General features: G+C 35.4%; 1 protein-coding gene and 1 long non-coding RNA gene across 2 annotated transcripts; one reads left to right on the top strand and one right to left on the bottom strand.

Moving 5' to 3' along the window:
• Positions 1-8,425: 8,425 nt before the first annotated feature.
• LOC139194499 (uncharacterized) lies at positions 8,426-9,540 on the bottom strand. Its single transcript, XR_011579403.1, has 2 exons — positions 9,451-9,540; positions 8,426-8,543 (listed from the first exon to the last, which is right to left on the bottom strand). It is a non-coding gene; the product is annotated as an uncharacterized lncRNA (long non-coding RNA).
• A 10,564-nt stretch (positions 9,541-20,104) lies between these two features.
• On the top strand, positions 20,105-23,551 carry LOC114823638 (beta-glucosidase 12-like). The gene is made up of 13 exons (XM_070818598.1): positions 20,105-20,316; positions 20,479-20,548; positions 20,815-20,873; positions 21,035-21,110; positions 21,285-21,362; positions 21,457-21,544; positions 21,626-21,881; positions 22,067-22,182; positions 22,322-22,539; positions 22,676-22,707; positions 22,804-22,906; positions 23,049-23,157; positions 23,274-23,551. The coding sequence occupies exons 1-13, from the start codon at positions 20,146-20,148 to the stop codon at positions 23,470-23,472; spliced, it is 1,575 nt and encodes a 524-aa protein (XP_070674699.1). The 5' UTR covers positions 20,105-20,145; the 3' UTR covers positions 23,473-23,551.
• The last annotated feature ends 906 nt before the right edge of the window (positions 23,552-24,457 follow it).

Below are 24,457 nucleotides of genomic sequence, written 5' to 3'. Positions count from 1 at the left end.
TGTAAACATTCTTTGAGATTCAATAATTCAATAAAAAGCTATAAGTGCTGTGAATGCTACAATAAAACCTCTCTCTATAAACGAATAACTTATTTGTAGTCATAAAAAGTTTTAGTCCATGTTTGGGTTTAGGAATAAATTTCACATTGTAATAAGTTATCATTTTAATAGGTCCTGTTGTAAGGAAACCCAGTTCGACATAGTAGTAATTGTTAATAGGGAACTTTAACGAAAAACTCCTGATACTGTTCACTTTAACAAAAAACCACAATTTTACACTAAAAAGTCAATCTTTGTACTATTCACTTTACCTTTTATTTTGTCGTTATCGTTAAAGCTCAAAGTTTTTAAGCACTTTTTATTAGTTTTCCTTTGTTAATAAGGACAATAATAAGCTACGCCACAAATAAAATTTTAAGATGGAATAATTTTATTTTATTTATTTATTATTTTTTTTGGAGATAATACTACAACTTTGAGCTTGCAGGTACGTATGTAAAACCTTGTCAATATCTTCTTGTTGAAGTCAAAATATTTCTAACTCCTCATGAGAATCATCTTTCCCTTCTTTCCTAATTGTATTAACGATTATTTTTTCAATTAAAGCGTGATCAACTTTTTACACAACTGAACACAAATGTTTTCAGTTAGCTGACTTTGCATATGACTTTGGGTTACATGACAATTTTGATAGAAGAAAAGAAAAAGTGTACGCTTGAATTGGTCGAGGATTGTATTGTACATATTTTTAAAACTTTTGCTACGTATTATAAACACCTATTTTTAATTCTTTGTTGAACATAAGGATTCTAATAGATTTTAATATATTCCACCTGTTTAACACAATTTTAAAACTGATGGCACACGCGGGCTCAATTGCTTGTAAGAGACTATTTACAAATAATGTTGATGCACAAAATAAGTGAGACTATGGAACGACGTATGGTGTCAAGTTTGTCACCTTCACAAAGTTATTCCCGTCACCTAGTGAGGATAATATGTAAAGATATAGAGGGTAGATGAGTTCTTATTAATAGTGAAGAGTTTACACAGTACACACGTTCAAGCATGAAATTGGTTCCAAGTGAAATATCCTGGAATTAAAATTCTATATACGCTTGACTGGCTAATCATCAACACTAGTCAACTAAAATTCTATATATGCTTGACTGGCTATCCATCACCAACCCGTATGATTTGAGACAACATGTGGAGTTCGCACATGCAATTGTTGTAGCCATGGTGAATAATTGTTCTACTGCTGAGTGGCGTTCTAGGAAATATGTGCACGATTGTATCAAGAAGGTGGTGATGGATGAATTATTAGTAATTATGTTGTTGATGGATCAATAATTAATTTTGTGAATTTTTTTTGTTATATGTTGGAATGAATTATTTGCATATATGTGTAACATTGTAAGTATACTCTTGATGATGATACGAACAAAGAGTTGATGAAGTTGATGGAGGCGGCGTTGGAGGGAGGTTACAACCGGTGGCGCTATGACGTTAAGCAGAGTGGAGCACCATCGAAATGGTAGTTTTAAATTTTTGTTTTTGAGGACACTATTTAAATCTGTAGTTTGTAGTTTGTACTCTCTTTGAATCTGTCCATTAAATAATTTTGCCATCCTGTTATGATGCTGCACCTACTGATGGTGCATCAATGATGCTACACCTACTAATGCTGCATATGAATAGCATGCTTTCAGCGTAGTTGCAATTTTTACTCAAATTTTAACTGTTCTACAGTTCAAATGGATAGAGGCACATGGAGTTTTATAGTCTTATAGACCAGGCAATTAGCACTTGTTTTTTTTTTATTTGGAGCTTTTATATTGGGACCATCCTAAGTTAAAATTTTTGATCCACCACTGATCCTATATGACATTGATTATTTGTGTATAGTAGATCAGTTTAAAGTTTTGTTTCTGCCAAACTTGAATTGGGTTTAGAATTAGGGTTTTTAAATTTCGTTTTAAATTTAAGTAGAAATTATTATGCATGTGTACGGTAATTTAAATCTTTGTAATCTAACAAATTTATTTCCAATTTTGTAGATGTAATAGCTCATTAGAACCCGGAAGGTGATGAGTTTTACACCTTGATCGACGACTACACCTACTACTGCCGCCACTGCTTCGGCAGAGATGGACCATAGGTCAATGAATTCGGTTGACCCAGTTGGTCCTCCAGTCCTACTGGCACCGGCATATTCGACTTCTTCGGTGGTGCTACCTGTTAACGCCCGACGTGCTTACCGGTGCCCCCGCACTCCATACCAGATGTCGCCAACGGGATCCACAACCAATGCCTCCGGTACACAGCTAGGTATACTATCCTAATTTACTACCTCATTCCCATGTTAACTTAGTTTTGTTATTTTAGGTTCAGTTTGTTAAGTTATGTCATTTAAGGATTAAAAAGTTATCATATATATATATATTGTTTATTGTTGTCATCGTTCCGAACCTATTATTAAACTGTTGTGATCATTGTGTTGGATATGTATATTGTTTATGTTATTTTTAGGGTTTTGGGAAATGTTTTCATTATATGGAGGTTATGCAGAAATTTTAGTATGATTTGTTATTAGATTTGGGTTAACGTTAATTTTTCATTTCTTTGCAGCCAAGAAAAACACCTGGGGACCTTGTCGGCAATTGAAGAAGGCGAAGGTCACCCGGGTGACCAATGATCGTATCACAATCGGATATGATGAGCGACATCGGACAAAACCATCTACGGAGTAGCATAGTGCATTGGCCCATGACATTGGGCACGTCGTGCGGACCTTTTGCCCTATGCAGTGGAAGTCTTGGAAGGCGATGCCAGAGAAGGTGAAGAACACGGTGCGCAATCATTTGTTAGTAAGTATTTTTGCCTTTTTAATGCTTTTCATCTGTGGATCCCTCTGAAGATGCGGGGTTTCACATCCTTACAGAGACGTTCAACCACACTTTTGGTCGGACGCAAGGGACATATTGTCGGGGGATGGGAAATGCCAGGTGGAGGGAGAGTAGAGCATCTTCATCCTTGCAGTCGAAGGGCGAGGTTATGGCTTTGACGCAGGAAGTCACTAGCATGAGGAATGAGCTTGCATCGTACATGTCTTAAATGTGAATGCTTGTACAAGCCCTTAGTTCCTCCGGGATCCGTCTCCCCAGTTTTTTTGCACCACGACCGTCAGAGCCCCTCCACACCGTGCATACACAGCAATCAGGCCTGTCGACCTTCGACCTCGTCCCTAACCCCACCTTCTTCTAGCAGCAAGATTACCAAGCACCTCTAAATGACTTGCGTATAGATTATTCCTTATTTTTTTCATAGTTTTTGTTCCCTCTTTCTTTTTAAACTTTGTATTTGTTTGTACATTTTTATTTATATTATAAAAAAATTGTTTTTTATTCATTAATTTGTTTTTTTTTCTTCTGAATTGTATGAAATATATATTTTTAATAATATTCCTTTTATTCTATTTATTATTATTATTTTTTATTAAAAATTACACTTGCGCGACGCATACCTATCGTCGTGTAAAACCACACGCGTGTTACATGTTTCGTCATGCAAAGATTTTCGAGACGAATTTTAGACGTCTCCAGAAATTCTCATCACAAAACACTTGTACCCTTTTATATCATGCGACGAAAGCCTTTGTCCGTATACCATTCGCGCAACGAATGTGGACTTCTTCGTCGCACGAGGTCTTTTTTAACGACCTTTGCGCAAGGATCATGTTTACCTTTATCATGTTCTATATAAAAACAACTCTTCATGCCGTAATGATTATGTTGATCTTTACCTAGACTACTCCTTTTGCTATTGGACTTCAAATATTTTCTTTCCTACAAACCTCACCTAATTAAAGGAATCCCACCTTCCTCTCCTCTCTTGATTTATTGTATTCTCTCAAATGCTATTATAATTTCATCTCTCATATGCCAAAGGAAAATCAAGTTGTTCGTACGATCCAAGTATTGTGAGTGTACGCTTAAGATGATTATAGGTTGTTGTATCCTAGATGGTAGGGCGCCATAACCTGCTACACCGAGACATTGTCTTAGAGGGGCAAAATCTACTCTTAAGGACAGTGACTACACACCTCAACCTAAAATCTTGTTCTAATTGAGGATCGACGAAGAACGTTCTCTACCTACAGAAGTTAAGTATTTTATTTTATTTGGTTTATTTTATTTAATAAATTGAGGTGATAAAATTGTGATATACTAACATTATTTTATGTGATTTGTTGTAGGAGAAGTAGCATCCTTATCAAAAATATTTCCAACAAGTTCAAACCATGTCGGCTCCTTAATCTAACATCTAATCTAACAAATCTATCGTTTGACCAAAAAAAAAATCTCAGGATTTTTTTTGAAGTTTAAGTTCGCAAAGTTTCTAATGGATGGTCACGATTATAACATCTAAATGGTGTAGATTGTGCCACATGTCTTGTTTTATAATTGATTTAATTTGATCATGTGCAACTCATGTGTGCCGTTGTTATTGAGGTGTGATGCCTAGAAACAGCTATATCACACGCTCCTCATGCTTTCTTTTTAACATATTTTAGAGAGAGAGAGAGAATCCAATGTAGATATATTCTTGAGAGATTACATTGGTGACCATCTTTCTTCCATTTCTCTACAATTCGACGATCACATTCTCAGTGATTTCATGAGTTAAATCCTATTGGAAATCGAGTTCATCACCCCTAAACACACTAACATGGCCTTAGAGCTAGGTTTGAATTGAATGAGGGGCATGATCTGAGAAATGTTCTTTGAGCTTTCAACCAAGAGCTCAAATAAATTGAAGAACAAAATGTCTGGATCTGGAGCTGATATTCAAGCTCTGATTTTCAATAGTGTTAACTATGAATTTTTGTGTGTCAAATGATGACTATCTTCAAGTCTCACAATCTCTTGGGTTGTGCTGAAAATGGCTATGAACTTCCCTCAGATGAGAAGCAAATGGTTGAGAAGTAGCTGATTGTTGCTCAGGATCTTATTTCCAGAGATGCAAAAGCCCTGAGGTTAATTCAAAGTACAGTGAGTGACGGAATTTTTTTCAGGATTGCGAATCAAGAGACATTTAACAAAGCTTGGGATGTGTTGAAGCAGGAATACAAAGGCGATTATCAGGTCATGGCAATGAAATTACAAGGTATTCGTCTTGATTTTGAGAATGCTAGAATGAGTAATGGTGAATCTCTATTTGATTATTGGACTAGATAGTTTGCTTTGGTGAGTCAAATGAAAATGCACGGAGAGGATTTGTGAAATAAAATTATGGTAGAGAAGTTGTACATTAGCCTCACTCCTACTTAGGTTACTATTGTATCTTTTATTGAGGGTACAAAGAAAATCAGTGAGATTGATCCAACTGAGTCTACAACAACACCCAAAGGTTTTGAGCAAAGATGAATGAGACATGCTGAAGATGGAGAGGTGAATGAAAGAGCATTTAGTAGCCTAAGTATTCAACCAAAACAGAACTCACAAGTTGGTGGTTATAAAGGCAATAAGCCTTGGAAGAATAAGTAGTAGAAGAAACACTATGTGAAACAAAATGAGAAGCCAAATGTGATTGTAAAGAACTATGGTAGTAAAGGAGATTGCAAGATTTGTGCAAATTTACAATTTGGTGAATGCTGGTTTAAATCCAAAGTGTCACAAATGTGATACGTTTGGGCATATTGCCAAAGATTGTAGGAGTAAAATGGTCAAACAGGTTCATTATGTCAAGGAGGGGGGAAAAGGCACTAGTATGTTCTTTGCTTGCGATTCCGCAACAACTGTCAAGAATGAACATGTCTGGTATATAGATAATGGATACAACAATCACATGACTTTACATGAATCAATGTTGATTGATGAAGACAGAAATGTGACTACATGACTTTTTTCTTTTTAAACAACCGATATTATCTATACACTAAGGGGGATGAGGTGTGCTTATCTTCACAATGGGCTAACAATAATGAGGTTCAAATTCACCTTTGGCGAGAATCAAATCTAAGACCTCTCACTGACAAGCAAGGTTCTAAAAAACACTAGGCTTTAGTCGGGCGTCGGGCTGGAGCCTAGCGCCTAGGCGGCTAGGCGGTTTAGGTGCCTAGGCAGACTAGGTGGATTTAAGTAAATCTATTATGTTTCGTGTAAATAAGTGTCCCGTTTGCACTTAAAATATATATAATTTCATCATAAACTACAAAATAGAATGACATATAATTATGAAGTATTGGAACATAATGAAAACATGCGGAACAAGCATGTAATGTGTGTTCATTTAACTATTCAACAAGTCTCTTCCAATTAATTGAAAAAAGTAAAATAGAAAATGAAAGTTATCTATTTTCTGTTTAAGTAGTCGCAACCTAAGCGGGTGCCTAGGCAAGTTTGGACGGGTTAGGCAGGTACCTAGGTAGTCTAGGTGGGTGCCTCATCAGGTCTAGACACCCTTTCTTAATTTTCAAATGCCTAGGCATTAATCGGGGAGGCGGCTAGCACTAGACTGTAGTACTAAGTGCCACTACATGGCTTAAGATGGGAAACATACAGATATTACAAGCTGTTGCAAAAGGAACCTTGGTGATTGAAACCAAAAATAGTACAAGGCATATCAAAGAGGTTATGCTTGTTCCTGATTTAGATAAAAACTTGCTAAGTGTAGGCCAAATGTTAGAGCATGAATATTTCTTATTGTTTAGAGATGATAAAGTTGAAATATTTAAAGATAGAAGCCTTGAAAGACATGTGGTCGCAGTACAAATGACAAGAAACATATGTTTTCCTCTCATCATGAAGGATATAATGCCATCTGCATTGAAAGCAATAGCTGAAGAAGACTCTTGAGAGTGGCACAAAAGATTTGGTCACTTGAATTTTTAGAGTTTGCATATGTTGGCTGATAAGGAAATGGTATTATGCCTGTCTAAATTGAAGAAATCAAATGTTGTCTATGAATGATGCATTGTAGGAAAACATCACTGAGAGGCATTCAGTAAGGAGATGACTTGGAGAGCAAATAAGTCATTGGAGTTGATACACTCTGATGTATGTAGTCCTATGCAGGTCGCTACACTTGGTGGAAATAGACACTTTCTGATATTTATTGATGACCATACCAGAATGTGCTGACTATATTTCTTAAAGCCTAAGTCAGGCGTATTATGTGTATTTAAAAGCTTTAAAGCTATGGTTCAGCTTGAAAGTGGTTTTCAAATTAAAAAATCAAGACGTGACTGAGGAGGAGAATATACTTCTCTAGAATTTCAAAGCTTCTGTGATGATCTAGGCCTTGAAAGGCAACTGACAGTGGCTTATTCGCCTAAACAAAATGGTGTTGCTGAGAGGAAGAACATGACCTTTATTGAAATAGCTAAAGGCATGTTACTTGATAAGAATCTAGCTTATGATTTTTGGGGAAAAGCTTCTAATACTGCAATATATCTTCTAAATAGATGTCAACTAAAGCTTTGCAGAACAAGAATCCATTTGATGCATTTAGTGGTAGAAAGCCAAGAATAAAACATCTCACAGTGTTTGGCTGCATTTGTTACAATCATGTTCCTGGACAACTGAGATAAAACTGGATAAAACTTTTGTGAAAGAGATCTCTGTTGGTTATGCGAAGTTGTGAAGGGTTACAAAGTTTGTAACTTAGCAATCAAGAAGGTTTTTGGGTCAAACAATGTTATATTTGATGGAGAAGGTGTATGGGACTAGAAAGCTGAAAATGCAATTGCCATGACATTTTCAGTGAATTTGAACCTGATTGAGAAGGAACAAAAATAATCCCATGAACAAGGTGTATGGCTGGTCACCCTCCTATAAATACCTCACGTATCCCACTAAAATGCTAAGCCATTTGCTACCCAAAAACTCCCAAAACTGAATAACAACACATACAATAACCGAAATCCGGAGTGAGTATGCTAGCAATATAGTTTTCCTGCTACTAATTTCTAGAAAGGCTTAGGACTATAAATTCGTATTACCTCTTCGAAACACATGAATTGAAAGTAACATCCTACATGTCACAGTCATACCACATGGTGTGCTCTAATTTGTGGAGTTTAAAAAAGGGAAACGAGTGAAGACTGAAGAGGTATAATTTATTTATTTTTAATTAAACATCTAAATGGCGTTGTTTTGTTGGTTTTCCAGGGAATAAAAAAGAAACGTCGGGCTCAACAGCAACAAAGTTAGGTGCTAGTTGGACACCTGATTGGGCACTAGCGCCTTGGTGAGGCATAGGCGGACTAGACAGATTTAAGTAAATTATTATATATTATATAAATAAGTGTCTAATTACAATGAAAAAATTATACTTAAATTAGGAGTTTGTGACACACCCCGTCCCTAAGGAGGGCATGCTGGCCGTCACGTGAGAGTGACGTAACCATTTGCACAGTACGGAAGCTTTAATTATACAATTTATAAGTTGATACACCCGAAGGTGAGTCCTAATTTTGTCCAATCTGTCAGAACACCGTCGAATTCCTCGTAGTCACCACACCTTTGTGATTCCTGAACCTGGAGGGGCGCAAAACCAAAATTGAGTGGGTCAGTAAAACAATTCTTTTCCAAATCCAAACATTTCTCAAAACGTTGTAACCCCTCTCCGTAAAACTTGTATACTTTCCCAGAAATGTAAAATATAAATATACATATATATTCTCAAAACTTCATTTTTTACTATCTCAACATTTTTCTTTATCAATCATGCCATGCCATGTCTAATTCAACAGTTAAGTATGGATGCATCAACAATAATCATATCAGGTGCAAGAAAGTAATCAACCGGAGGCCCTCTAATAGCCCTGTACGGTTGAACCTAGAGCTCAAAATCTATCACTCTCACTCTGCCGGAGTCACCTCTGTGACCTGTCCGGCCTTCTGCACATAAGTCGGAACCACCTAATGTAGTCTGTACGACTCAATGGTTAATATTACGCTCTAGTGCTTTCTCATCAATCATCTGTGCACATAATCTAAGGTCACCCACCAGTCGGAATCTCACTAACTCTCTGAGACTGGCCCGTCGCACCCACTCCGCATGGACTGTACGACTAGCATCTACTTGGATCCAAGGCGAGCGTGCGATGCGGTGAATACTATAAGCACTAAACCATGGTGCAGGATTTGAGCTCAATATATATCAACATCATCATAACAGTATTTAAATACTCACCTGTACGTCCGCCGCACCAATTCATACATATGCATCATATATCAATTCATATCATTTCATGCATGGCAATTCGATTCACGTTTTTCATATAATTCTATATACTTTTCGCATACTTCTATGCATGGCATTTCAACTAATATATCTCATATACTTTTATACATTTTCATTTAAAGCATAATTTCATGCATTTTCAATTTCTGGGAAAACGGCAAGTATATATGTATACGGAAAACAAAACTGCCCACTCACCTGGAGTTCGTCCAACAACTCCCTAGCACCACACATCAAGGCGTCATGACGATCGCCGCCTAGAACAGTAATCAAATCCAGCCTCAGAATTCATATCGATAGAACATATAACTTATATAAAATACGTCACTACGTAGATCGATCCGGAAGATCTGCCAGTCAGATTTTAAATCCATAACTTCCAGAGGTCCACAATATATCTCTAGGACAAAATCCTAAAATTTCATCACCATCCAACGGTTGGATCTCCGTCAATTAACAAAACTAAGTGACGGTTTACATTCTATTTTATGAACTTACAACTCCAATTCCGGAAGATCCGTAAATCGGATTCCCAATCCGTAAGTTCCTATAATCCTCAAATATTACGTATTTCAACGTATCAAAGTTTGGTGATGATCCAACGGTCGGATCGTCAATTCATATTTTCACCTAAATGCAAAAACTATAAAACGTTATTTGAACACCTAACCAACAATCCTTAATAACTTTCTCATACGGTGCTCAATTTGGGTATATGAATATACCACATTGATCTACTCGACGTCACGGACGTCGACAAATTTTTAAAATAATTTTTTTACTGTAGCACGCGCCCCCACGCGCCAAGGAAGGCACGGGTCCACGCGCGCCCACGCGCACCTTCTTCCTCGCGAGTTCGCCGGACTGGTTTTTCTCCGGTGGCCGGATTCTGGGCATTTTTCAAATGCCTTGTTCTCCTTCGTTTCTCACCCATTTTCTTCGTATAATATATCAAAATGAAGCCCCAAACATGTAGAATCACAATATACTACTTTTAAGCTTCAAAAACAACTAAATCTCACCGGAAAAGTCGAAGCAAAACCGGCCAAACTTGCAGCTCGTGATCCCGACGTCCAATTCCTTCAAACGAAGCACTCCGAACTTCCTTGGGACCTCACTAATCTCACTATGAGCTTGGATTGTCCTGAAAATGGTGTTTTTGAGTTCGTGGAGTCCTCACAAGCACGATGGTGCCTTCAAAACCCTCGATCCATGAAGTTTCAAGGTTATATGGTGGTGGTCCGTACGTTCGAGAGTGAGGGAGAGAGACGGAGAATGAGAGATTGTGAGAGAGGAGAGAGAGAGACAAGGTACGGGAAAGAGGGAGAGAATTGAGGGGTGTGGGATCCTACCCAATCCCCAACTACAAATTCTAACATAAAATTTAAGTCTAAGTCTCCACTCTACTTACCAAATTTTAGGAGCTTAGATATAACGAACGTAAAAATTATACCTTAGTCACGTATTAGGGGCATTTTCGTAATTTCATGTCCTCGAAATTAAAAATTCTGGGACGGGCTGTGACAATCTCCCCTCCTTATAGAATTTCGTCCCCGAAATTCCAGCAACCAACTAAATCATCTATACTCATACAATAGCCTCGGGTAAATCTCTCTCATCCGATTCTTTTTCTCCAACATAATTTTCTACTGAATGGTTTCTTCACAAAACTTTTACCACTTATACTGTCATTCTCAATACTTTCTTTTTCCAATCCAAAGTCGTCATTGGTTGCTTATCAAGTCGAATCCGGATTAATCTCCAAGGTTGAACCAGAATCATATGCGGCGAATCTACAACATGGTGACAATGCGTCGAAATATAAAATACATTATGCACCTTAGCCAATTCTGAATACATCACAACTTGTATGCAACTTCATCGATTCCTTTAGTGATCAAAACGGTCTGATGTGTTTAAGACTTATCTTGTCTTTCTTTCCAAATCTCACTATTTCTTTTCTAAGATGAAATCTTAAATGATATAAATCATCTACGTTATACACTTGATTAGTGGCATATCCATCTGTTAATCTCTTTTGCCATGCTTGGCTACTTTCAGGTTAAACTTAATCACCTGAATACTTTGAGGAGACTCATCCATAGTCTCAGGGTCTACTAAAACTCTTTCGTGATTGAATCTTTCTTTACCCAGAAGCATTCCATCCACAAATCCGCAAAAATCGACACATATGACACATTTCATGGACCTTATGGCGTTATTTCGGAAACTGCGCAACCAACATACTTAAGAAACTCAGCAGTTCCGTAAACCAATTCTCCTATCCATAAAACAATTAAGTGCTGTTGCACTGTCTGGGAAAGGTTGTTACTCAACACTGGAGTAAATGTACTAACTTGTTACGTTAACCAACTATTACTTTAAATTCGACCATAACCATCTTGTGTACAAGGAAGCTTGTACACATAATCCAAAGTAATCTTTTTCCATTTCCGCTGCGAAACAGAAAATAGCTGTCTCAATCCAAGGTTTATTTCTTTCTGCCTCAATCTGCTGACCAATAAAAATGTCGAATGGTATGATAAATCTTATTACTTTCGGAATATTGCAGAAGTTGAACAGTGTACTTCGTCCAAAATTGCTTGCTTTAAACCCACAGCATTAGGCACATACTTTTCATTTGCTTGTATTCACATACCATCCGATTTACGAATCCTGTAATCTTTCTTTTTCCCCTTCTTTCCTTGCCTTGGTTAATTCTTAAATTTCTTCGTCAAGCATTTGAGTCTCGAGTACGACCTTACCAAAAATGCCTAACTTGAAATTTAACAAGTATAACTTCTTCTCGATCTTCCATTCTTAATTTTTATTCCGTTGGTTTTCAATCCACAAGATGATACTCTTGGCAAACGTGCCAGACATTAATCTTACTGTAGTCTTCTCACCAAGTGCTTCAGCTAGAACAAACTTTACGATCACCCTGATCGTACAATCATGTTCATTAAGCAATACAATTCACCTTCGCTGCCTCATATCAAAATCCTTCCAAGTAATGGATATTGAAGACTTTTTTTATTTGTAAAATCTTGCATTCTTATCAACATAGAATGTCTCCATAACTTCACAGCAAGGATGATAATCGTGACTTCCAAATCACCAGTAGGGTAATTCATCTTCTGAGGTTCCATTTGTCATGAAACATATGCCATCACCCTAACATTTGTATCAATACACATCCAAGAACGTTTAATGTAATATCACCATAAATCAATAATTACCGCTATCTTCTAGGAATACTAAAATACGTGCATGAGTGAGGAAATACTCCAGTTGTTGAATCCTTTGCTCACAATTTCCTTCCCACTCATACATAACCTCTTTTCTCAACAGTCTCGTCAATGACAAAGCAATGACTGAAAAATCTTTCACAACCATCCAAGATAGCCTGGTAAGCTAAGAAATTCCGAATCTCAATTACAACTCATGGTTGTTCCAATTCCTCAATTTCTGCTATCTTTTAAGGATTCACTTGAATACCTTAAGAATATATAACAAATCTCAGAATGCCACCTGATTCATCTAACTTTAGCATTTGCTACTTAGCATACAACCGACGTTCCCTCAAACTTTGTAACATCAACTTAAAATATCTAACATGCTCTGCTCTAGGCTTAGAGTATACCAGAATATCGTCAATGAAAAATGATATCAATCTATCAAGGCATTCCTGGAATACTTCATCCATCAACTCATAAAACAGCATGAGTATCCGTATAGCATCACCAAAGTTCATAAAGACCATAACGAGTCCAGAAAACAATCTTAGGAACAACGTCATTCATAATCTTTAATTGGTAATAACCAGACCTCAAATTAATCTTTGAAAGTACACAAGCACCTCTGAGCTGATCAAATAAACATCAGCACACCACAATGGATAACGGTTCTCATTCGTTACCCGATTCCATTATCTATAATCAATGAATAGTCTTTAAAGTCCATTTTCTTTCTCATCAACGAACTGGGGCTCCTCAAAAGTGTTGTACTAGGTTGAATGAAATTTTTGTCAACCAATGCTTTCAACTAAATTTCCAATTTTCTTAACTCATCATGAACTGATCTCTATCATAAAATTTGTACCTGGCACCAATTCAATAGTGAACTCCACATCTCTGCCTGAAGGCAATTCAGGTAATTTCTCAGGGAAGACATCAAGAAAAGTCTAACCCCTTTAACATCCTTCACACTACTCCGAGCAACATCATTTAGCATCACATGAGCTAAGTATTTTTGGCAGCCTTTCGAAAACAATCTCTTTGCTCTCACAGCATAAATAACGGCCTGACTCAATCCACTTTGCATACTTACAAAAGTAATCTCTGGTCATCCAGATCGATGGAAAGTACTGGTTTCCCGTAACATTCCGTCTTGTCACAATTATAACCAACCAATCTAATGGAACAGAATTAACTGATACAATATATATTCTATTATTATTAAGCATTCTAAATAAGTACAATACTAACATAAAATAATCTACCAGGTTGCTTGCTTAACGAATCCACGAATGAGTTATTAATATTACGGTCTGCAGCCCGCAATACTGATAAATCATCGTTGTCTCGATAAGTAAGCAACAACTCTCAAAGATATAATATTACTATTTTGTCACTCAATGCAAAATGCATACACTCGTCTCAACCGCGTTTAATTACTACTTTCTAAGCAATATCATACATAATAAAAAAATATATATATATATATCAGCCAGATCCACCTCTTGTGGCCTGTACGGCTGAACATTTAACTCATCAAATCTCTCTGTACCCACGGTCAATCCGACCAAACCACTAAGTTCATAAACCTGCTGAATCGATACTACGATGTCATAGAAAACTGTTGGGTACAACTGATTTTAGGGACGATTCATAATTCTATGTCCCATCTGTCCACATAAACACATTCCTTGATTTCACACTTCCCAAAGTGTTTAATGTTGTACCTACGGCACAAAGGTACATTTCTCTTACTCGAGACACCTTATCTCTAAAATCTGGAATTACCAGTAAATCTATCACTTTGACTTTGACCAGTGGCATTAAAACCTCAGCTGGAAGACATAGCTCTAGCTTCACTTCTTTTGAAGCTCTGAATCCTTCGATATTCTTGATATAACGAATCATTAACTTTATCGTCTTCTTTTGATTCCCATTCTTTTCTTATTCCTCTTTACTCTCGTTGATCATGTTCTCAGAGTCCTCAAGGCTCAACAATATCTCGTATACTCCTGGTAATAAATACAATGGATAGTGGTCACTCAAAGAACGCCGCTTTTTCTTACTATCCAGCATAAACAACATAACACCTCAACCAAATTAACAATAATATCTGGATGGAAACGAGGCTAGTCTGAAAACTTTCTATAATACTCATTTGTCGTCAACTTCCTTGATTCACATTTGCAAACTCTTGTTTACTACCATCGATCAATGCCGGAGGAATAAACTTTTCCTTAAACAATTTTAAATCGGCTGCTTCCTCTGGTGACAACAATTAATACTCCTGCTTCCATCAGGATACACGTTCATAACTCAAACCAGGTAGTCGTCTCGACCCACCTGTCAGAAGGAAATTTCCTTTAACTTGCATAATCCGAAACATCTTTTCCAATTGGTTAATCTGTCACTTTGTTCCCTCAGGTTCATCATTTCTCTTAAGTGATTCAAGTTCAACTCATTACCCATCTTAAAATGTCCCTTTAGACAATAGACTGAATCACCATAGTAATAGTTTCCCCCTAAACCGCTAAATCAGGGAGACTAAGTTCCTCTAACTACGTGGCTTGCTACGAGGCGGTGTAGTTCTGACAGAATTCACTATAACTTCTCAAGATGTACAAGATTGCAACCATGCTCTGATACCAACTGACACACCCCGTCCCGAAGGAGGGCATGCTGGCTGTCACGTGAGAGTGACGTAACCATTTGCACAGTACGGAAGCTTTAATTATACAATTTATAAGTTGATACACCCGAAGGTGAGTCCTAATTTTGTCCAATCTGTCAGAACACCGTCGAATTCCTCGTAGTCACCACACCTTTGTGATTCCTGAACCTGGAGGGGCGCAAAACCAAAATTGAGTGGGTCAGTAAAACAATTCTTTTCCAAATCCAAACATTTCTCAAAACGTTGTAACCCCTCTCCGTAAAACTTGTATACTTTCCCAGAAATGTAAAATATAAATATACATATATATTCTCAAAACTTCATTTTTTACTATCTCAACATTTTTCTTTATCAATCATGCCATGCCATGTCTAATTCAACAGTTAAGTATGGATGCATCAACAATAATCATATCAGGTGCAAGAAAGTAATCAACCGGAGGCCCTCTAATAGCCCTGTACGGTTGAACCTAGAGCTCAAAATCTATCACTCTCACTCTGCCGGAGTCACCTCTGTGACCTGTCCGGCCTTCTGCACATAAGTCGGAACCACCTAATGTAGTCTGTACGACTCAATGGTTAATATTACGCTCTAGTGCTTTCTCATCAATCATCTGTGCACATAATCTAAGGTCACCCACCAGTCGGAATCTCACTAACTATCTGAGACTGGCCCGTCGCACCCACTCCGCGTGGACTGTACGACTAGCATCTACTTGGATCCAAGGCGAGCGTGCGATGCGGTGAATACTATAAGCACTAAACCATGGTGCAGGATTTGAGCTCAATATATATCAACATCATCATAACAGTATTTAAATACTCACCTGTGTGTCCGCCGCACCAATTCATACATATGCATCATATATCAATTCATATCATTTCATGCATGGCAATTCGATTCACGTTTTTCATATAATTCTATATACTTTTCGCAAATGAAACTCAAAGCTTAATGAAAGTGACCCACTAGTGTGTTTATTCGTACTTTCATTAAGTATAACATAAGATTTTGTGGTATCCACTAGTGTAAATATTTTAAATTGAAGATCGAATTCAATCATTGTATTCATATAGGGTCACGGAGTGTAGTTGTAAAAAATCATCAAAATCGGAGTTAAAATAACCATTAAATTGTGATTTTTCGTTTATAACCTTCGAAAAGTTTTGTCCCGTTACTTAATCTTTGAATGTTTGTTTTTTGCAATTTTTGGCGTATGCGATCTCGAACCATATACAAACAAGTATGATGGTTAGATCGTTGAAACTAGTTTCGTAGAATGCGTATCTCATCAAAACAATAGATTAACTAACACTTAAAAGTTTATTCTTACTTTCATTAATTATAACATAAGATTTTGTGATATCCACTAGTGTAAATATTTTAAATTGAAGATCGAATTCATTCATTGTATTCATATAGGGTCAAGGAGTGTAGCTGTAAAAATCATCAAAATCAAATTAAAATAACCTTTAAATCGTAATTTTTGTTTATAACCGTCGAAAAGTTTTGTCCTTTTACTTGATCTCTGAATGTTTGTTTTTTTGCAATTTTTAGCATATGTGATCTCGAAGCACATACAAACAAGTTTGATGGTTGGATCGTTGAAACTAGTTTCACAAAATGCGTATCTCATCAAAACAATAGATTCACTAATACTTAAGAGTTTATTCATACTTTCATCAAGTATAACATAAGATTTTGTGGTATCTACTAGTGTAAATATTTTAAATTGAAGATCGAATTCATTCATTGTATTCATATAGGGTCAAGAAGTGTAGATGTAAAAAATCATCAAAATCGGAGTTCAAATAACCGTTAAATCGTGATTTTTCGTTTATAACCGTAAAATAGTTTTGTCATGTTACTTGATCTCTGAATATTTGTTGTTTTACAATTTTTGGTGTATGCGATCTTGAAGTATATACAAACATGTTTGACGGTTAGATCGTTGAAACTAGTTTCGTAGAATGCGTATCCCATCAAAATAATAGATTCACTAACACTTAAGAGTTTATTCATACTTTCATCAAGTATAACATAAGATTTTGTGGTATCCACTAGTGTAAATATTTTAAATTGAAGATCGAATTCATTCATTGTATTCATATAGGGTCAAGAAGTGTAGATGTAAAAAATCATCAAAATCGGAGTTCAAATAACCGTTAAATCGTGATTTTTCGTTTATAACCGTAAAAAAGTTTTGTCCTGTTACTTGATCTCTGAATATTTGTTTTTTTACAATTTTTGGCGTATGCGATCTTGAAGTATATACAAACATGTTTGACGGTTAGATCGTTGAAACTAGTTTCGTAGAATGCGTATCCCATCAAAATAATAGATTCACTAACACTTAAGAGTTTATTCATACTTTCATCAAGTATAACATAAGATTTTGTGGTATCCACTAGTGTAAATATTTTAAATTGAAGATCGAATTCATTCATTGTATTCATATAGGGTCAAGGATTGTAGATGTAAAAAATCATCAAAATCGGAGTTAAAATAACCGTTAAATCGTGATTTTTCGTTTATAACCGTCGAAAAGTTTTGTCTCGTTACTTGATCTCTGAATGTTTGTTTTTTGCAATTTTTGACGTATGTGATCTCGAAGTATATACAAACAAGTTTGATGGTTAGATCGTTGAAACTAGTTTCGTAAAATGCGTATCTCATCAAAACAATAGATTCACTAATACTTAAGAGTTTATTCATATTTTCATTAAGTATAACATAAGATTTTGTGGTATCCACTAGTGTAAATATTTTAAATTGAAGATCGAATTTATTCATTGTATTCATATAGGGTCAAGGAGTGTAGCTGTAAAAAATTATCACAATTGGAGTTAAAACAACCGTTAAATCGTGATTTTCCGTTTATAAATGTCTAAACGTTTTGTCTCGTTACATGATCTTTGAATGTTTGTTTTTTGCAATTTTTGGCGCATGTGATCTCGAAGTATATACAAACATGTTTGACGGTTGGATCGTTGAAACTAGTTTCGTAGAATGCGTATCCCATCAAAACAATAGATTCACTAACACTTCAGAGTTTATTCATACTTTCATCAAGTATAACATAAGATTTTGTGGTATCCACTAGTGTAAATATTTTAAATTGAAGATCGAATTCATTCATTGTATTCATATAGGGTCAAGGAGTGTAGCTGTAAAAAATCATTAAAATCGGAGATAAAATAACCGTTAAATCGTGATTTTTCGTTTATAACCGTCGGAAAGTTTTATCTCGTTACTTGATCTGTGAATGTTTTTTTTTGTAATTTTTTGCTGATGTGATCTCGAAACATATACAAACAAGTTTGACGGTTGGATCGTTGAAATTAGTTTTGTACAATTCGTATCCCATGAAATTCAATGGTGTGTGTGTGTGTGTATATATATTTATTTATTTATTAAGTAGATTTAAATCTATTTATTTTGTATGCATAATTATTATAGTTTTCAGGGGTATAAAATTTAATATATATATATATATATAACTATTATAGTTAATATTTTTGGGGTATACTTATTGTAGTATATATAATTATTATAATTATTATAGTTAATTTAATATATATATATATATATATAATTATTATAGTTTTTAGTGGTATAAAATTGTTAAATTAATAAATATAATTATTATAGTATTTTTTTTAGGGTTATAAAATTATTAAATTAATATTTTGCTTATCGTGTATCGTGTTACCCACGTGTATACCCGAACCAACCCGTTATCTTAACAGGTGCTTATCGGGTTACCCGATAATGACCCGTTTCGTTATCGTGTCGACCCGAATACCTGTTAATTTCATGTCGGGTTATGGGTAGTGATATACATATTATATTAGTTTTTCAACTTTCGAAAAGCAAAACTGCAAAAGGCTTTATATCAGATTAAGCTTTCAGTTTCAGACTTTCGGTTTCACTGTTTCAGAGATGGGTTTCGATTTCACAGTTTAACTATAAACAAAGTGAAACTGAAAACGAAAGCTCCCCACTCACTCACCAGGAGTTGCAGACAGAGACGAAGAAGATGACGGAGCAGTTGCAGACGGAGAAGATAGAGACGACGGTCTGATTCGTGAAAGTCTCCCAAGTAGAGTGATTTCTGATTCTGAGGTTCGGGAGATAAATCCAATTTTTTTTTCTTCTAATTATCCTCCGATTTTAGAGTGATTTCAGTTACCTAACTTCGATCAATCACGATTCTGCGGATTTATTGTGATTATTTTTTATTTTTCTTCTGATTATCCTCCTATTTTAGTATCAAACGTATCCGAAATGTAGGATACTTGTATCTGGACAATACGATACGCGTATCTTATTAGTTCGATACGTATCTCTTCATTCCGATACGTATCGGGCGTGTATCCACACGTATCCTTCGCGTATCCGTATCCTCAGAGTGTCCGATACGGGATACATAGGTTTTCTCCCGTGTCCATGCATCGTACCCTTGATAACAGGACGCTTTCAATATTAAAACTCTAACAAGAAAAAGATCAGGATTTAATTCAAAGATTAAATTCTTCAACCTTATCGGTTATGTACTTACGTAAAGAATTCGGGTCATAAATTTCTATGGGTCAAATAATTTTCTACTGTTTGAACAAGTCACTGTAGCTGGAGCCTGGCGCATGCGAAAAATCTCATCACTGATCGTCCATATTGACCTTCAGAAGTCATGGCTTCAACAGTTCGCAGACATAATATAAAAATCCAGATAAATGAACGCAGATAATATTTTTCTCGTGTTGGAAAACGCAGGTAAACGTGCTTTCTTTTAAACTGCAGACCATGACCTGGTCTTTAAACTAGGACTTCAAAATTCAATTTGTTTACGAATTTTAACCCTTTACTATTCTCATGAGCAGGTACGTAGACACCATATCCCTTCCTCCCTTCCTCTATATAAACCCCATGCAATATTCCAGGAAGAGACAACTTAATTATCTCGATCGATATCAAAATTCCCAAGTTATGGCAATGAAATATTCAAGATCTTTGCTCTTTGGTGTGCTGCTACTCATTGGCTTTGCATCGACAAATAGCAAAGCTGCTAATACGGATCCACCTGTTTATTGCGAATTCCTCAATCGCAACAGTTTTGAACCAGGGTTCATATTTGGCACAGGTTCTGCATCTTATCAGGTCAATATATATATGTATTATATATATATCTTCTGGGATTATTTACCATTTTATTGGTACATTTTATACATGCAGTTAGCATCCATGCATGAATTATAATGTTGACATCTTCCTTGCGTGTGTGGTAGTACACTTACGAATATGCATGTATGTATATTTCAGTATGAAGGTGCAGTAAAAGAAGATGGAAGAGGACCAAGCATATGGGATACCTACACCCACAAACATCCAGGTCTGTGATTTAATCAATTGGTAATATGAAAACTTTAGCAACTTCATTTCAAAGGTGTGTAATTAGCACCTCATTCTTTTCTTCATGAGGACAAGTATACCTAACAAAACTCCAACCCCTCTGATAACCATGCACTTTGTTGGGAGACAAATAGTACGTGGTCATGTGATATGTACAATATATGTATATACTTCATCAATACGCACGCACATGAAGTACTTTGCATACGATATGGATTTCACCATTATGTTTTTGAATAAGTGCAGAAAAAATCGCTGATGGCAGTAACGGAGACGTTGCTATTGATCAATATCACCGCTATAAGGTCTAGAATCTCATAACTTTATTATCTTGATCGTTTATACTTGAAGGGCACATGTTAACATATTAAATTGGAGCCTTTATAAAAAGCACAATATAATGAGATCCTCAATATTTAATTTAAACTTTTTTCTTATTATGATATATATCCTTTTGTCATTCTAGGAAGATGTGGGGATTATGAAGGATATGGAGTTGGATGCTTACCGATTCTCTATTTCATGGTCCAGATTATTACCAAGTAAGTTGCTCCACATCCTCATATTTGGTTGGGACCAATGTCAATATATATTGTGCATAAGAATTATTTGTCCTACGAGAAAATTATTCTCTTTATATACTTTTAACTAAATTAATGTGATCGAGTTATCTAGTGTATAACCCTTATTTTTCTTGTTATTTTTGTTCTAATTAGATGGAACGTTAAGTGGTGGCGTTAACAGAAAAGGAATTGATTATTACGACAATCTCATCGATGAACTCCTACGCAATGGTTAATCATCCTACCTTAAACAATTATTACATGAATTTTTAGAACATCATTCAATCAGACTTTTAATTTGATTTTACTGATCATGTATATATAGGATTAAAGCCATTTGTGACACTCTTTCATGGGGATGTTCCCCAAGCTTTAGAAGATGAATATGGTGGTTTCTTAAGCCCTCGTATTGTGTAAGTGAACAAAATTTATTCTCTCAGTGATAATTTGATAAAATGAATACTGATATTCGTAACATAAATGTGTATCTACAGCGATCATTTTAAAGACTATGCGGAACTTTGTTATAAGGAATTTGGTGATCGAGTCAAGCACTGGTTCACGGAAAATGAGCCATATACTTTTAGTTACATGGGTTATGCTGTTGGTGCTCAAGTACCGGGACGCTGCTCTTCTTGGCAAAACCTAAACTGCACCGGTGGAGATTCAGCCATTGAACCATACTTGGTGGCACACCACCTTCTTCTTGCTCATGGAGCAGCTGTAGAATTGTACAAGAATAGATATCAGGTTCAATAACTTTTGTTCTTTTTTTTTTGGGGTCAGATTATTGGCTCCTAATTGAGAATTCTATATGAATCATTATTATTGAGTTGTAATACAAGAGGGAATACTCTCTGTAGTGAGATAATCTAAAGGTTGTATCTTTTTCCATAGCTCCTATTTGTTCAACCAAAATTCGTATTTTTGTGTAGGCAACTCAAAAAGGCTTGATAGGGATAACATTGGTGTCAGACTGGTATGAGCCTGCTTCGGATTCAAAGCAAGATAAAGATGCTGCCTTACGATCTTTGGATTTTATGTTTGGATGGCAAGTGTCTTATTAAATTATATATCAACCCAATTACATGTTTACTTACGAATTGAAACATTGATACTACCTAGCTAGCAGTACTCTTTATATATAATAATATAATTAGGCTAATATCCGGAATTGTCATGTTTTGTAGGTTTTTGGACCCATTAACAAGTGGTGACTATCCACACACCATGCGATCAATTGTTGGGAAAAGATTGCCCAAATTCACAAAAGAACAATCCAAGTTGCTAAACGGATCATTTGATTTTCTTGGAATAAATTATTATACTGCTAGATACACAAGTAGTGCACCCAACAACAATTCACTACCGGCAAGCTACGTAACAGATTCTCGAGCTGATCTTACAAGTGAGTGCAAAAGGAAACTTAGTTTGAATAGCTTAAGTTCTTTGTACTTCTTTGCCTAGTTTAACTTCTTAATTACTTTAATTATATTCTAATATTTACACCAATTGTATTCTAATGTTTTTAAATATTGTGGCAGCTGAGCTTAATGGAGTACTCATTGGTCCACAGGTAAATATCAAATTTATCATTTTGAGGTATTTGCATTTGGAGGAGTAGTTTTTTTTTTCCCCAATATTTATGTATTATCTTCAAATGGTGTTGCAGGCTGCTTCAGATTGGTTATATGTATATCCAAAAGGAATTCACGATCTTGTGCTTTACACAAAGGAAAAATATAATGATCCACTCATTTATATTACTGAGAATGGTATGTAATACAAACTTTTAAGCCTTGATTAATTGCAAAAGTTTCACATATTTATAGTGGTGTAAAATGAAACTACACGTTTTCTTTTAGTTTTAGAGAAAGAAACTAAATTTAATTTTTTTGTGTAATAATATGTACATAGGTGTATCAGAGTTGAATAATCCAGAACTATCACTTGAAGAGGCCCTTCATGATACCAGTAGAATTGACTACTACTATCGTCACCTGTGTTACCTTCAAGCGGCGATCAAGTAAGTAGTTATTAAAAAAATGATTAAGGCTATATACTGCCTAGCCTTCTTATGTTATGGTTATTTAATCATTATATTGACCTAACCAATTTGTACATTTGTGTGTGTGTGTGCAGAAATGGCGCGAAAGTGAAGGGATACTTTGCATGGACATTGTTAGACGACTTTGAATGGACTGCCGGATACACTGTCCGATTTGGTTTAAACTACGTGGATTATAAAGATGGCCTGAAAAGATACCCAAAACTCTCAGCACACTGGTTCAAAAATTTTCTTAAGAAGAATAAATTCAAAGAAAGCTACAGTTCATTATAAACATTTAAGTGGATAATTTTTTTATTTTTTTATGTATTTATATTCCAATTCCTTATGCATTTGTATTTCCTTGCAATAATGTAAACATTCTTTGAGATTCAATAATTCAATAAAAAGCTATAAGTGCTGTGAATGCTACAATAAAACCTCTCTCTATAAACGAATAACTTATTTGTAGTCATAAAAAGTTTTAGTCCATGTGTGGGTTTAGGAATAAATTTTACATTGTAATAAGTTATCATTTTAATAGGTCCTGTTGTAAGGAAACCCAGTTCGACATAGTAGTAATTGTTAATAGGGAACTTTAACGAAAAACTCCTGGTACTGTTCACTTTAACAAAAAACCACAATTTTACACTAAAAAGTCAATCCTTGTACTATTCAATTTACCTTTTATTTTGTCGTTATCGTTAAAGCTCAAAGTTTTTAAGCACTTTTTATTAGTTTTCCTTTGTTAATAAGGACAATAATAAGCTATGCCACAAATAAAATTTTAAGATGGAATAATTTTATTTTATTTATTTATTATTTTTTTTGGAGATAATACTACAGCTTTGAGCTTGCAGGTACGTATGTAAAACCTTGTCAATATCTTCTTGTTGAAGTCAAAATATTTCTAACTCCTCATGAGAATCATCTTTCCCTTCTTTCCTAATTGTATTAACGATTATTTTTTCAATTAAAGCGTGATCAACTTTTTACACAACTGAACACAAATGTTTTCAGTTAGCTGACTTTGCATATGACTTTGGGTTACATGACAATTTTGATAGAAGAAAAGAAAAAGTGTACGCTTGAATTGGTCGAGGATTGTATTGTACATATTTTTAAAACTTTTGCTACGTATTATAAACACCTATTTTTAATTCTTTGTTGAACATAAGGATTCTAATAGATTTTAATATATTCCACCTGTTTAACACAATTTTAAACTGATGGCACACGCGGGCTCAATTGCTTGTAAGAGACTATTTACAAATAATGT

Source organism: Malus domestica, chromosome 03 (assembly GCF_042453785.1).
Source record: "Malus domestica chromosome 03, GDT2T_hap1".
NCBI classification, from domain to species: Eukaryota; Viridiplantae; Streptophyta; class Magnoliopsida; order Rosales; family Rosaceae; genus Malus; species Malus domestica.
Note: the sequence above shows the minus strand (reverse complement) of the source record. Positions and strands in the feature narration are given on the sequence as shown.

Bases quoted from the DNA above. Each gene is read 5' to 3' on its own strand.
- LOC114823638 (XM_070818598.1), top strand. From the start codon at position 20,146: ATGGCAATGAAATATTCAAGATCTTTGCTCTTTGGTGTGCTGCTACTC. The intron at 21,111-21,284 runs GTAAGTTGCTCC...TGTTCTAATTAG, and splicing joins ATGGTCCAGATTATTACCAA to ATGGAACGTTAAGTGGTGGC. The intron at 22,708-22,803 runs GTAAATATCAAA...ATGGTGTTGCAG, and splicing joins GAGTACTCATTGGTCCACAG to GCTGCTTCAGATTGGTTATA.